The sequence below is a fragment of the Rhinolophus sinicus genome, chromosome 4 (assembly GCF_057876585.1).
Source record: "Rhinolophus sinicus isolate RSI-liver-muscle chromosome 4, RSI-T2T, whole genome shotgun sequence".
Lineage (NCBI taxonomy): Eukaryota > Metazoa > Chordata > Mammalia > Chiroptera > Rhinolophidae > Rhinolophus > Rhinolophus sinicus.
In genome coordinates this window covers 46,615,614-46,631,840 of record NC_142504.1, presented here as the reverse complement: position 1 = coordinate 46,631,840, position 16,227 = coordinate 46,615,614, and the positions used below count along the sequence as shown (strand labels likewise).

General features: G+C 42.0%; 2 protein-coding genes across 3 annotated transcripts in view; one reads left to right on the top strand and one right to left on the bottom strand.

Annotated features, from left to right (window-relative positions):
- FAM185A (family with sequence similarity 185 member A) overlaps positions 1 to 16,227 on the bottom strand; it is a 71,903-nt gene that overhangs the window by 12,970 nt on the left and 42,706 nt on the right. The gene's annotated exons all lie outside the window — the stretch shown is intronic.
- LOC148758366 (serine/threonine-protein kinase MARK2-like) lies at positions 5,206 to 8,307 on the top strand. Its single transcript, XM_088797793.1, has one exon. It carries the CDS (start codon positions 5,435 to 5,437, stop codon positions 7,079 to 7,081), a length of 1,647 nt encoding a protein of 548 aa, XP_088653919.1. The 5' UTR covers positions 5,206 to 5,434; the 3' UTR covers positions 7,082 to 8,307.

Here is a 16,227-nt window from a genome sequence, read left to right as displayed (position 1 = left end):
CCCGCTCTTCCAATCCTACCCCCACCCTTCCAGAGACTTAAACTGGCCCATGAACTGAGGAGTAGTGTCAGATTACAAAGGAGCCTTAATGCTCAGGCTCTGGGAAGACTGGCGTGCAGCTCTGACCCAGGGAAGAGGTTGGGAAGAGTGTGATTTTTGCTGGGCTAGGAGAGAAGAGACTCCTTCACCCCCAGCCACCACCTTTTCTGGCCTGTGGGAAGAGTGTGACATGGCTGAGCTGGAAGAGAGAAGACCCCTCCATCACCAGCCCCCACCCTTTCTGGCCTGCCTAGGGCGGGGCAATTACAATGGAGGAGACAGTCCCAGGGATCAGCAGTAAGTGGCAGACGCAGCTCTGGGCTTTCAGCAGCTCAGAAATCTTCTGCCCGCCACACACACACACACACACACACACACACACACACACACACGGAATAAGTGCCCTAAGACTCAGGAGAACTGGACACAGGGCTGGTGGTGATACTCTCAGTGCGCTATGTGCAGGCAAGGGCAGAAACTGCACTGACTTTGTAGAAACTACCATCCAGACCCCTCAGCCCCACGCATCTAAATCTGCAGTCCCAAGGTCACTCTGGGCACCAAGTGACCAGCTCTGCCTGCACAATACACAGAGGACTCTTTGGTACAGCAGAGGACAACCTGGAGATTACTTGGTGGGCTTAAGCCAAGACTGGCGCTGCTTTTTTTGTTTTGTTTTCATATCTTTCATATCTTTGCCTGTGTTGAGTGTGGGTTATCGGTTGTTTTTACATGTGGAAGTATTTGGTTTTTTCTTTGTTCTTGTTGTTGTGCTTGGCGATTTGCTTTGTTCTGAAATTGCCCTACACCAGGGCCCAACTTAAGAGGCACAAGATTCAACACACCCAGAGGCCAACTCCAGACCAAACCAGAGTACTACCGGGTTTGACCTACAAGTGACACACCCAGAGGGAATTCTCTACAGGCACAAGACCATAGAGGCCAAACCACATTTAAGTGGTCAACCCTCATGCAGCAGAACAACCTGCTGTGGGCAGAGCCAAGTCTCACAACTAGTCAGCCTAGGAGTCAACCCCACCTACTCATAAGCGAAAAGCAATTAAAGATCTTCTTTAACAGGACAATATACACAACACAAGAGTCACCTTTGGAGCACACGCAGAGCAGAAGAACAAAGTAGTGCAAGTCAAATATAAAGGACACACACTACATAAGATAACCCAGCAAGAACTAAGAAGTGCGATCTACCTAATACATTGAAGGAAACACAGAGAGTCAGTCAGAATGGGGAAACAGAAACATGTCCCAAATAAAAGAACAGAAGAAACCTCCAGAAATGGAACCAAATGAAATAGAGGCAAAAAACGTATCAGAGACAGAGTTTAGAACACTGATGATAAGAATGTTTAAGGAGCTTAGTGACAAAATAAAGGACAGAGAAATCATGATGAACAACCAGTTAGAACTAAAGAATACAATAACTGAAATAAAGAACACACTGGAAGGAATTACCAGCAGGCTAGATGAAGCTGAGGATCGAATCAGCGACTTAGAAGACAAGTTAGCAGAGATCATCCAAATGGAACAACAAAAAGAAAAAAGAACAGAAAACAATTAAAATGGTTTAAGAGACCTCTGGGATAATATTAAACTCAATAATAGGCGCATCATAGGAATACCAGCAGGTGAAGAGAGAAAGCAAGGGATCGTGAACATATCTGAAGTAATAATGTCCGAAAACTTCCCTAACCTGGTGAAGGAAACCGATATACAAGCCCAAAAAGTGCAGAGAGTTCCAACCACGATAAACCGAAACAGGTCCACACCAAGACACATTATGGTTAAAATGGCAAAGGTTAAAGACAAAGAGAGAATCCTAAAGCAGAAAAAGAAAGACAGCGGGTTACACACAAGAGAACTCCTATAAGACTACCAAATGACTTTTCTACAGAAACTTTGCAGGCCAGAAGGAAGTGGCAGAGATACTCAAAGTGATGAAAAACAAAGGCCAACAATCTAGATTGCGTTATGCAGCAAGGCTATCATTTAAAATTGAAAGAGAGATAAAGAGCTTCCCAGAAAAGCATAAGCTAAAGGAATTCATGGCCAATCCAACAGTGCAGGAAATGTTAAAAGGGCTTCTGTAAATAGAAGAAGATGAAAAACATCTAAGTAATGAAGAATAGAAATACAAATAACAAAATGGCAATAACTATGTACCTACCAATAATCGCTTTAAATGTAAAAGGATTAAATGCTCCAATCAAAAGACATAGGGTGGCTGAGTGGATAAGAAAACAAGACCCTTGTATATGCTGTATATAAGAGACTCACCTGAGATGAAAAGACACACAGGCTGAAAGTGAGGGGATGGAGTAAGATATTTCATGCAAGTGGAAATGAGAAAAAAGCTGGAGTAGCTACACTTATACCTGACAAAATAGACTTTAAAATGAAGAATATATTAAAAGACAAAGATGGGCACTACATAATAATAAAGGGATCGATCCAACAAGAGGACATAACCCAAGTAAACATTTATGCACCCAACATAGGAGCACATAAATATATAAAACAGATATTGACTGACATAAAGACAGAGATCAACAGTAACACTATCATAGTAAGGGACTTCAACACACCTCTGACAACAAGGAACAGGTCTTCCAGACAGAAAATAAATATGGAAACAGCAGCCTTAAATGACACATTTGATCAGTTGGATTTAATCAATATTTTCAGAGCATTTCACCCCAAAGCTGCAGAATACATAGTCTTCATAAGAGCACATGGAACATCTTCCATGATAGACCACATGTTGGGTCACAAAACAAATCTCAATAAATTTAAGAAAATTGAAATCATACCACACTGCTATGAAATTAGAAATCAAATACAGGAAAAAAACTGGAAGACACACAACTACATAGAGGCTGAATAACATGTTACTAAATAATGAATGGGGCAACAATGAGATCAATGAAGAAATCAAAAGATATCTCGAGACAAACGAAAATGAAAACACAATGACCCCAAATCTATGGGCTACAGCGAAAGCAGTCCTAAGAGGGAAATTCATAGCAATGCAGGCCTATGGAAACAAACAAGAAATGTCACAAATCAACAGTTTATTCTTACACTTAAGGGATCTGGACAAAGAACAGCAAAATAAGCTCAAAGGGAGTACAAGGGGGAGATAATAAAGATCAGAGCGGAAATAAATGAGTTAGAGACCAAAACAAAAATAGAAAAGACCAATGAATCCAAGAGGCGGGTTTTCAAGAAGATAAAATTGACAAACCTTTAGACAAACTCATCAAAACAAAGAAAGAGAGGACCCAAATTGATAAAATCAGAAATGAGAAAGAAGTGCCAACAAACACCACAGAAACACAAAAAAATTTAAGAAATTACTATGAGCAACTATATGCCAACACATTAATCAATCTGGAAGAAATGGACAATTTTCTAGAAGCACACAATCTTCCAAAAACAGACAAAAGGAGGCTTTACAGTTGTAACTTACTCTCCTTTCAGGAACCATGTTAGGTGTCCAATTTGGTACTTTTGCAGGTATCAATTAGAACAGAAGTATTTCTCAGAATATCTCAGTATCAATGAGTGCCCCTATAAATCCTGAATGTGTGGGGACATGGGGAGGGGCATTCTGTAGGACCCAAAACACCACCGATAATGTCAAAAGGCTCACAACAGATCAAAGACAAAGGAAGAGGTGCATCAGAGTTCACTAATGGAAAGGTAACGGCGTCTGGGAGCTGGTGAGGAAGACAAACTTGAATGGATGAATTTTAAGAACAAAAACACACTTGAAATAAATACGGCACAAATAAGTTATCCAAATGCATTGAATTATAATAATTCCAAGATGCTTCTTTCATTCCATTTTGTGTGCTGCTAAGGGAGAAAGATGGCAGGTATAGTCCTAAAGACTTAATGGTTTAGTTTTAAAACATTTCAGCTATGTCTGGAGCTTCAGGACAGTGGATCAGGCAGAGCTTAAAGAAAAAAAGTATCTCTTCAAGAAAACTGAGATCAGATCCAATATATCACTAAATATTCACATTTTTCCCATGATTAGAAGTAGATTATTTTAAACTGACACAAAAGTTGACAACAAATCTGTTCTAAACAATGTATCGAACATTGACATGTGGTAATTTACTAATTAGAGAAAAATAGGCAACACTTACTTCTGGAAGTTGTGAAACTGAAATTGTGCAAACAATTAACTGCATTGAATCAATAGTGAAAATTGGTAGACTTCATGTCCCTAGCATTATTTCAATCTGATTCCCCTGAGCCCAGCCAATTTTATGCCTATGAAGTAGCCACTTTTGGACGCAAATTCACTTTTAACAGGGTTCCATTTATTTAAAAACAAAACAAAACAAACAAACAAACAAACTGAAGGTATCCAAAATGAATACACACCTGAAAGTATTTTCTGAGGGAACTACTCAGCTAAGCTGTGGAGTTAATAAACACAAGGTGGTTTTAAGAACAATTGCTTGTAGATACCTTTTAAATGATCATTTTATATAAAAAGTTACTTTATTATACACCCAAGTAGTGCTTCTCAAAGGGCAGCACCATTTCTTGGCAGAGGGAGTGGAAACAAATCATCTTAAGGGCTTTTCAAAATGCAACACTATCCACCCCGGGAAAAACTACACTTTTTTTTTCTTTTTAAAGCATCCTACAGACTTTAAATTCTAATTAAGTAAATATCAGTCTTTAATATCCCACATAAACAAAAATTTCTTCGGGGTCCCCCCTTTTTCTCAGAGTAATGAGAAACCCAAAACTGAGAAAACCACTGTAGTTTATCCTTAGCCACATATGGTCAGTTAATGGCTCTGAGCTCATAAAGCAGCAGTGTGATGAAATTACCCATAGCTGCTAGATAAGGCCCTGGCTGGGCTGAGCTTTCTGTCCGTTATAGCCCAGGAAGCTGATTTGTGGTGACCTGTTGGACTTGGACGTTTTAGCTGGTTTTCTCCCCGTTTTATTTTTTCCCTTCCCTCTTGTTTCCTTGGTCTCATTTTTTTAGTTAGTGTTATTACTTAGTATTGTTAGTACAGTTATTACATTTAGTCAGTGTAGTTAGCATAGTTATTGTTTATTAGCCCCTCCCCCCACCCCCACCCCCCGTTTTATTTTTCCCCTTCCCTCTTCTTTCCTTGGTCCCTTTTTTTTTAGTATTATTAGTTAGTATTGTTAGTACAGTTATTACATTTAGTCAGTGTAGTTGGCATAGTTATTGTTTATTAGCATTGTTAGTACTATTGATAGTATATTTAGTCAGCACAGTTGGTATAGTTATTATTATTAGCAGCGTAGTTAGTACAGTTGTTTGTGAGCACAGTTGGAGAGCATTGTTAGTATCATCAGTGAGTGTAGCTAGCAGGTCACCATGTCACGTGAGTTTACAGACATCCCTGTTGACCAGGAGCCCCCCAGTGCCCATTACGAGCTCATTGGATCCATCGGCGAGGGCACCTTTGCCAACGTAGTGGTGGCCATGCACGTTCTCACGCAGACGAAGGTGGCTGTGAAAATCATCAAACAACGGGTCTCTGACAAAACGCGCAGCTCTCTCCTGCAAGAAGTCCGCTGCATGGCAGACTTGCAGCATCCTAACATCGTCCAGCTATTCCACGTGATCAGCTGGGCAGAATCCCTCTACCTGGTCATGGAGTTCGTGCCCGGAGGGGACCTGCTGGACTACCTCCGTGCCCATGGCCGCATGTCGGAGGACATGGCCCGCGGCATCTTCCGGCAGCTGGTGTCAGGAGTGCACTACTGCCACGAGAAGGGCGTTGCTCACCGGGACCTGAAGCCAGAAAACGTGCTGCTAGACGCTCGGATGAATGCCACACTAGCAGACTTTGGACTTGGCGCATCCTCCAACATCCATCAACGCAGCACGTTTTGTGGCAGTCTCTTATATACAGCCCCAGAACTGTTCCTGGGCGAAACGTATGACAGTTGTGCCTCGGACATCTGGAGCCTGGGAGTGCTGCTGTATGAGACGCTGACGGACACCGTCCCTTTCCATGCGACGAGCTGGCCAGAGCTGATGATGAAGATAGCCAGCGGGCGGTATGTGGTGCCAAGCTATCTGTCCATTCACGTGGCAAACCTCCTCCAAACACTGCTGAACCTCAACCCTGAGCAGAGAGACGATCTGAAGGCCATCATGCCAGATCCCTGGCTGAACATGGGCCAAGAGGAAGAACTGAAGCCGTATGTTGAGCCACCCAGTGATGACATAGACACCTGGGTCATAGAAGAAATGGTGAACCTGGGCTTTCGCTATGAAGACATCAAGAACACTCTGTCTAACAAAATAGGCAATAACATCCTGGCCACATACCGCATTTTACACAGAAAAAACTTAAAATTCCGGACTCGAACCATCAAGGTGAAGCCCTTCCATCCTCCTGAGTTCCAGAGCCGCAGCCCATCCCCAGCCCAGGAGGTTCAATCCGAGTGGTCCATTTGCCAGCAGGCAGAGCAGCAGCCTATGGCCCACGAGCCAGGGCAGAAGGCCCAAGAGTCTGCGGGTCCTACATACATCCAGGAGTACAGCATAACCATTCCTGAGTCCAGGACCACCCCACCTCCATCCAGCCCAGGATCCAAGACCGCCATTCCTGAGCCCAGCCGGGAGTCTAGAAATACCACCCCTGAGCCCTCCCCTCCCAAGCACTGCTGGGGCTCCAGGACCTCCACTCCCAAGCACAGCCAGGGCTCCAGGACTGCCACTCCTGAGCCCAGCCGGGGGTCCAGGACCGCCACTCCGGAGCACAGACCAGGCTCCACGACTGCCATTCCTGAGCACGGACCAGGTTCCAGCACCATCCTTAGCCCAGCCCCCCAATGTCACCCTGGGGACTCTCTCTCCATCCACAGCACCAGCAGCAGCAGTGGAAACACAGAAAACATCAAGCCGAGCCAGCGGCAGGTGGTTAGGGGGTGCTTCAACTTCTTACGAAAACTGTTCTGTCTGCCTCCAAAGAAGGGGTGCTGCAGACGTAGTCAAGTAAAGCCCCTATAGACTTTTGACAGCAAACGTGGGGCTAGAGCAAGACTCCAGGGATGTCAAGCCTGGCTCCCTGCATTTTAAAGGCTGAAATAGATGAAACTGAGGTCCAGGGAGCCTGACCACGTGGTGGGGGAGATCGGCCAGAGGCTGGATGCAAACTGCAGGTCGCAGCAGTACAAGAAATACACATGCTGTGTCCAAGGAGCCGTGGGAGAGAGGACTTGGGCCAGGAGACAGCGGAGATGTGACCAGTGCCATGGCGTCTCTGCGTGGGATTCCCGGCCAGGGTATCTGGCATCGCCATGGCATCCAGCATCACCGGAGCCTTCAGAAGGATCTCCTTGGAGGACGTCCTGGAGCTCCCTGGGAGACAGGAGGAGGGACCACCATTGCTGCAGGTCCACCACTTCGGCCCCCAGATGGGTGAAACTTCACAGACTGGACTGTTTTTCCTGAGGCCCTTCTTCCCTCCCCTGCTCTGTGGGGAGGGGATGGTTCTTATTAAAGCCCTTGGTTTTCCAAACCTTTCAATAAATGTCTTGCTTCAGAAAGATGTATTGGGTACTCTTGTTTTGCATCCTCCAGTATGAGGAGCGTGTAGTGATGTAATACTTGGACTTAACTGGCACAACTCTGCACCTTTGCATGTTGTACGCTCTTGGTCTTCTGTTCCCTTGGCTTTGAACCCTCAGCTCCCTTGTCCATTTCTCCTTTGTGGCAGGATGGTGTTGCTTGCTCACACAGCACACATGCTGCCTTCTTCTTGTGGATGCTCAATTGGAAGGAATCACAGACGGTCCAAGCCAGTTATGGTGACCAGTCCCCTCTCCCAACCCCCTGCTAGTGATTGGATGAGGCAGGGACTCATGACCTAGTTTTGGCTAATGAGGTATTTCAGGAAGTCCACAGGGGCTTCTGTGAGAGATTCTCCTTCCTGCGTGCCCAATGATGTCAACAGGAATCATCTCTCCTGACCTGTTGGCTTTGCCTCCTTCCACTGTGCTGGCGTCATTCTCAGGTGGTCTTTCCCTTTATGAAAGCAAAGTGGCCACTGACAGCCACAGGGTGATGTCACATCCCAGCAGCGTCCCAACAGAAATAGAGTGTCTCTTCCCCATGATTCCAGCACTGTCTAAACATGTGTATCTTTAAAGTGACATGAGCTGCCAACAGCCCCACATCCCATTCTTCTTAGAGGTCAGAGCATGGTTGGGTCACCATTATTGGTGAGAATGGAACATTTCCCTGAACTGTGCTGGAGCACGGAGCAGGAAAAAACCCAAAGGTTTAACACTCCATTCAGCACAATCCTTGTCAAGCACTAGATTCTACCACCAGCTCAGCTGAATCAAAGAATGGAGTCTAGAGAAATTGCGGCAGTGGGGTGGTCTTCTTGCGTTCTCCTCCGGAACGTACCACAAATTGAACATCTATAACCCATCAAAGGACACGCTGCTCATCACACAGAACAGCTAAGAGGCTCCTACGAGGATTACTCGGAGGTGGGCAAACTGGGTGAGCCGGGGAAAAGGGAAGGGAGTGGTGTGGAGATGCAGCCCACATCCGCGGCTGGGAGACGTGGGGGTCCCAGGACACAGAACAGAGATCACAAGAGCCAGGAGATGGGCTCTTTCTCTGCGTCCCACAGCTGAACTCTCCTGCCGAGAGAGCAGCGCATCCCATGATTGAGGCAGTAACCTCAGCAGAAATCTCCAGCTGGGCCCTAGGTCAAACAAAACAGCAAAAGCCCTACCTGGGCCCCTTCCCCCACTCTCCCACAGCAATCCTACCCCTGCCCTTCCAGAGTCTCAAGCTGGTCCCTGAACTGAAGAGCAGTGTCAGACGACAGAGGAGCTGCAGTGCTGAGGAGCTGTAGTGCTCAGGACCTGGAAAAAGCCGCTTTGCAACAGTGACCTAGGGCAGAGCCTGGGAAGAGTGTGACACTGCTGGGCTGTGAGATGGCAGACACTTCCCTTCCCAGCCCCCACCTTTTCTGGGCTGCTGCGGCAGGACAATTACAGCTGCAGAGACACATGTGGGGTTAACAGCAGATGGCAGAGGCAACTCAGGGCCTTCAGCAGCTCAGAAATATCGAGCCTTCCACACACCCACACACCTCCACTCTTATCCCCCACACCCCCAAGGGAAGAAATGCCTAAGACTCAGCAGACCTGGGCACAGGGCCGGCTGTGGTGCACTCAGCGCGCGTATGTGCAGGCGAGAGCAGACACTGCACTGACTTTGTAAAAACTACCAACCACAGCCCATAGCCCCGCGCACCTAGAACTGCAGTGCCAGGGTCACTCTGGGCACCAGGTGGCCGGCTCTGCCTCCACAAGACGGAGAGGACTCTTTGTACAAAAGAGGACAACCTGGAGATTGTTTGGTGAGCTTAAGTCAAGACTGGCGCTGCTTTTTTGTGTGTCTGTTAGTATCATTTTTAGCATATATATATATATATATATATATATATATATATATATATATATATACATCTTCCCCTTTACCTCTCTCTTCCTTTCTTTTTTATTTTCTCTGCCCTACTTTTCTTCCTTCTTTCCATTTTTCTGTATTGATTTTTATGTGTGTGTGTGTGTGTTTGATATTTTTGCCTGTGTGGAGTGTGGGTTATCGGTTGTTTTTACATGTGAGTGTATCTGGTTTTTTTCTTTGCTGTTCTTGTTGCTGTTGTTGTTGTGCTTGTTGATTTGGTTTGTTCTGAAATCGCCCTACACCAGGGCCCTACAACACACCCAGAGGCCAACTCCAGACAAAACCAAAGTAATACCGGGTTTGACCTACAAGTGACACACCCAGAGGGAACTCTCTACAGGCACAAGACCTCATGGGGGTCAAGCCTCACCTGGGTCAGCAGCTCATCCACTGTGGGCAGAGCCAATGCTCACAACTAGACAGCGTAGGAGTCAATCCAACCTACTGACAAGCCAAAAGCAATTAAAGTTCAACTTGAACAAGAGAATACACACAACAGTCACTTTTGGAGCACACGCACAGGAGAATAGAGAAGTGGTGCAAGTCAAATATAAAGGACACATACTACATAAGACCCCCCCCAGCAATGACCAAGAATCCTAGGGGATCTACCTAATACATCGAAGCAAACACAGAGAGTCAGCCAGAATGGGGAAACAAAGAAACATGTCCCAAATAAAAGAACAGAAGAAACCTCCAGAATTGGAACCAAATGAACTACAGGTAACCAACGTATCAGAGACAGAGTTCAGAACACTGATGATAAGAATGTTTAAGGAGTTAAGTCACAACATAAGGAAGGATAGAGAAATCATAAAGAACAACCAGTGAGAACTAAAGAACACAATTACTGAAACACAGAACACACTTGAAGGAATTACCAGTAGGTTAAATGAGGCAGAGGATGGAATCAGCGACTTAGAAGACGAGTTAGCAGAGATCACCCAAGCGGAACCACAAAAAGAAAAAAGAATAAAAAAGAATGAAAATGGTTTAAGAGACTTCTGAGATAACATCAACCGCAACAACATGTGCATCATAGGAATTCCAGCAGGTGAAGAAAGGGAGCAAGCGATCGAGAACATATTTGAAGTAATAATGACTGAAAACTTCCCTAACCTGGTGCAGGAAACCGACATACAAGCACAGGAAGTGTAGAGAGTTCCGACTAGGATGCACCCACACAGGCCCACACCAAGACACATTATAGCTAAAATGGCAAAGGTTAAAGACACAGAGAGAATACTAAAACTAACAAGAGAAAGACAGTGGCTTACATACAAGGAAACTCCTATAAGACTATCAAAAGACTTTTCTACAGAAACTTTGCAGGCCAGGAGGGAGTGGCAGGAGGTACTCAGAGTGATGAAAACCAAAGGCCTACAACCTAGATTGCGTTATGCAGCAAGGCTATCATTTCAAATTGAAGGAGAGATAAAGAGCTTCCCAGAAAAGAATAAGCTAAAGGAATTTATTACCACCAAGCGAGCATTGCAAGAAATACTAAAAGGACTTCTGTAAATAGAAGAAATATGAAAAAAATCTAACTACAAATTTAAAAATGGCAATAACTATGTACCTATCAATAATCACTTTAAATGGAAACGGATTAAATGCTCCAATCAAGAGACATAGGGTGGCTGAGCGGATAAGAAAGGTAGACCCTTGTATATGCTGTATACAAGAGACTCACCTCAGATCAAAAGACACACACAGGCTGAAAGTGAAGTGTTGGAGTAAGATATTTCATGCAAATGGAAATGAGAAAAAAGCTGGAGTTGCAATACTTATAGCTGACAAAACAGACTTTAAAATGAAGAATATATTAAAAGACAAAGATGGGCACTGCATAATAATAAAGGGATCAATCCAACAAGAGGACATAACCCTAGTAAACATCTATGCACCCAACATAGGAGCACCTAAATATATAAAGCAGATATTGACTGACATAAAGACAGAGATCAACAGTAACACTATCATAGTAGGGGACTTTAACACACCACTAACAACAAGGGACAGGTCCTCCAGACAGAAAAGCAATATGAAGACAACGGCCTTAAATGACACATTGGACCACTTGGATTTAATCGATATTTTCAGAGCATTTCACCCCAAAGCTGCAGAAGACACGTTCTTCTAAAGCGCACATGGAATATTTTCCATGATAGACCACATGTTAGGCCACAAAACAAGTCTTGATAAATTTAAGAAAATTGAAATCATACCAATTGTCTTCTCTGACCACAGTGCTACGAAATTAGAAATGAACTACAGGAAAAAAACTGGAAGACACACCAATCCATGGAGGCTGAATAACTTGTTACTAAATAATGAATGGATCAATCAAGAGATCAAGGAAGAAATCAAAAGATATCTCGAGACAAACGAAAATGAAAACACGACGACCCAAAATCTGTGGGATGCCGCGAAAGCAGTCCTAAGAGGGAAATTCATAGCATTGCAGGCCTACCTAAAGAAACAAGAAACATCACTAATCAACGGTTTATCTTCACACTTAAGGGATCTGGAGAAAGAACAGCAAAATAAGCCCAAAGGGAGTACAAGGAAGGAGATAATAAAGATCAGAGTAGAAATAAATGAAATAGAAACCAGAAAAACAATGCAAAAGATCAATGAATCCAAGAGTTGGTTTTTAGAGAGGATAAACAAAATCGACAAACCTTTAGCCACACTCATTAAAAAAAGAGAGGACCCAAATTAATAAAACCAGAAATGAAAGAGGAGAAGTGACAACAGATGCAGAAATACAAAAAATTTTAAGAAATTACAAATTTGACAATCTGGAAGAAATGGACAATTTTCTAGAAGCATACAACCTTCCAAGGCTAACTCAAGAAGAAACAGAAAACCTGAATAGATTGATTACCACCAGGGAAATTGAATCAGTAATCAACAATCTCCCAACAAACAAAAGCCCTGAGCCAGATGGCTTTACAAGTGAATTTTTCAAAACATTCAAAAAAGAATTATCATCTATTCTCCTCAAGCTGTTCCAAGAAATCCAGAAGGAGGGAAGGCTCCCAAACACTTTTTATGAGGCCACTATCACCCTGATCCCAAAATCAGACAAAGATATCACAAAAAAAAGAAAACTACAGGCCAATATCTCTAATGAACATAGATGCAAAAATAATCAACAAAATATTAGAGAACAGAATTCAGCAATACATGAAAAAGATCATATACTATGATCAAGTGGGATTCATTCCTGGTATGCGAGGGTGGTTCAACATCCGCAAATCAATTAATGTGATACACCACACTAACAAAATGAAAAATAAAAATCACATGATCATATCAATAGATGCAGAAAAAGCATTTGACAAAATCCAGCAGCCATTTATGGTAAAAACCCTTAAGAAAGTGGGAATAGAGGGATCATATCACAACATAATAAAGGCCATATATGATAAACCCATAGTTAACATCATACTCAATGGGAAAAAGTGAAAACCATTCCCCTTAAGATCGGGATCAAGGCAAGGTTGCCCACTTTCTCCACTTCTATTCAACATAGTGCTGGAAGTCAAGCCACAGCAATCAGGCAAGAAAAAGAAATAAAAGGCATCCAAATTGGCAAGGAGGAAGTAAAATTGTCCTTATATGCAGATGACATGACACAATATATAGAGAACCCTAAAGACTCCACCAAGAAACTATTAGAGTGATAGATGAATTTAGTAAAGTAGCAGGATACAAAATTAATATTCAGAAATCAGTTGTATTTGTATATACCAATAATAAAACATCAGAAGGAGAAATTAAAATAAAACAATCCCATTTACAATTGCTTCAAAGACTATAAAATACCTGGGGATAAATTTAACCAAAGAAGTAAAAGATCTGTACTCAGAAAATTATAAGATACTGAAGAAAGAAATGAAAGAAGATACAAATAGATGGAAACACATCCCATGTTCATGGATAGTAAGAATTAATATAGTTAAAATGTCCATGTTGCCTAAGGCAATATACATATTCAACGCAATTCCTATCAAAGTACCAACAAATTTTTCACAGAAATAGAACATATAATCCTAAAATTTATATGGAACCATAAAAGACCCCGGACAGCCTCAGCAATCTTGAGAAATAAGAACAAAGCGGGAGGTATCACGATACCTGACATCAAATTATACTACAAGGCTACAGTAATCAAAACAGCATGGTACTGGCATAAAACAGACACATAGATCAATGGAACAGAATACAGAGCCCAGAAATAAATCCATGCCTACATGGTCATTTAATCTATGACACTGGAAGCAAGAATATACATTGGGGTAAAGACAGTCATTCAATAAATGGTGCTGGGAACCTTGGATAGACACATGCAAAACAATGAAGCTGGACCACCTCCTTACACCACATACAAGAATAAATTCAAAATGGATTAAAGACTTAAATGTAAGATCTGGAACCATAAAATTCCTAGAAGAAAATATAGGAAGAAACTGTACAGATGTTACCCGGAGTAAGATTTTTACTGATATATCCCCTCACGCAAGGGAAGTAACAGAAAAAATAAACATGTGGGATTACATCAAACTAAAAAGTGTTTTCACAGCAAAGGAAACCATCAATATAACAAAAAGGGAATCCTATCGAATGGAAAAAGATATTTGCCAATTACATATCTGATAAGGGGTTAATATCACAAATTTACAAAAAACTCACTCAACTCAACTCCAAAAAGCAAACAACCCAATTGAAAAATGGGCAGTGGACATGAAGAGACATTTTTCTAAAATAGGGACATACAGGTGGCAAACAGACATATGAAAAAATGCACTAATCATTAGAGAAATGCAAATAAAAACCACAATGAGATACCACCTAACCCCAGTCAAAATGGCTATGATCAATAAATCAACAAACAACAAGTGCTGGCGAGAATGTGGAGAAAAGGGAACTCTTGTGCACTGTTGGTGGGACTGCAGATTGGTGTAGCCACTATGGTAAACAGTATGGAGGTATCTCAAAAATCTGAAATGGAACTACCTTATGGTTCAGCAATTCCACTCCCAGGTATCTATCCAGAGAAATCCAAAACTCTAATTCAAAAAAATGTATGCACGCCTATGTTTATTGCAGCACTATACACAATAGCCAAGACATGGAAACAACCGAAATGCCCATCAGTAGACGACTAGATTAAGACCCTGTGGTATATTTATACAATGGAGTATTACGCAGCCATAAAGAAGAAAGAAATCTTACCATTTGCAACAACATGGATGGACCTAGAGAACATTATGTTAAGTGAAATAAGTCAGACAGAGAAAGACAAACACCATATGATCTCACTTATATGTGGAATCTAAAGAAGAGAATAAGTGAATGAACTAATCAGAAACAGCTTCAGAGACATAGAGGAAAAACTGAGGGTTGCTAGATGGGAGGGGGGATAAGGGGGAAGGTGAGGAGATTAGAAAGCAGTCAGTAACCACAAGATTGCCACAGTGTTACGAAAGTTAAATTGGGGAATGTAATCAATAATGTTGTAAAGGTTTTGTAGGGTATCCAATGGACACTTGTCTCATTAGGCAGACCACCTCAGGGATGATGTAGATGCCTTATCACTGCACTGTACACCTGAAGCTGAAGCTGAACAATAATGAATGTCTATTACAAGTTTATATATTATATATACACATATATATGTATGTGTATATATATGTATGTATGTATGTATGTATATACTTACAAGAAGCGGAGTACAGCATTAGGAATAGAGACAGTGGAAATGTAATGGTTGTGTGCGATGTCGGAGGGACAGTGGATGGGGGGAGGGGGGTTGACACAGTGTGAGGGATATAAATGATAAACGTCTAAGTATTACTTTGTTTTGTGTACCTGAAACCAATAAAAAAATAAATTAAAAAACAAACAAACACAAAAACAAATTGCTTTTCAGAGTTTAAATGAAAACTACTAATAGGAGTCTCCCCATAACAACAGAGATAAGGGCTTTAGGATATCAACAACTGTGAAAATTTCCCAATGAATAGAAGACACACGTTTTTCTATCAAACATACTTTAAAGAGTAAAAATAATAAAACAAATTTTTTTCTGAGACTTTATATCTCTACATACATAAAATGTGATAATTTTACAGACACTTTTTTCTGTTCTTAAATAAAAATATCTTAAATCTCTGAGACCTTTAAAAATGTTAAGCATTAAAAATAGTTTCAGCCACATCTTTCCACATCCTTAAAAAACAAAACCATCACTACCAAAACTCCATTACTGTTTGCAAATGAAGAATTGTCATGACTAAGATTTTCCCAAATGTCCCCATTAATACTATGTTTAGAAAGGAGAGTTTTTGTTATATATTCAACCTCCTCTCACTTCATAAAATGCTTTATGGTTACTGATATCAACACAGTTGTTGTTGTTTTTTTAATTAAAAAAGCTAAAAAGATCACCATATTGACTTTCCTAGAAAGAGAGAAAACAATCATTGTAACATTGTTTTTCACATGGCAAAATGGGGAAGACCTAAGAGACTCAAGTGGTTGGGTCTTGAGCCCTATAGCAAGATGGTGGCAGAGTTGGAAAGGATTCCAGATGTCTTTACTGACCATTAAGCAACAGAATCCTGAATAACTTTCTATTACACTGAATAGTTACT

Coding starts and splice junctions, on each gene's coding strand:
- LOC148758366 (XM_088797793.1), top strand. CDS start 5,435: ATGTCACGTGAGTTTACAGACATCCCTGTTGACCAGGAGCCCCCCAGT.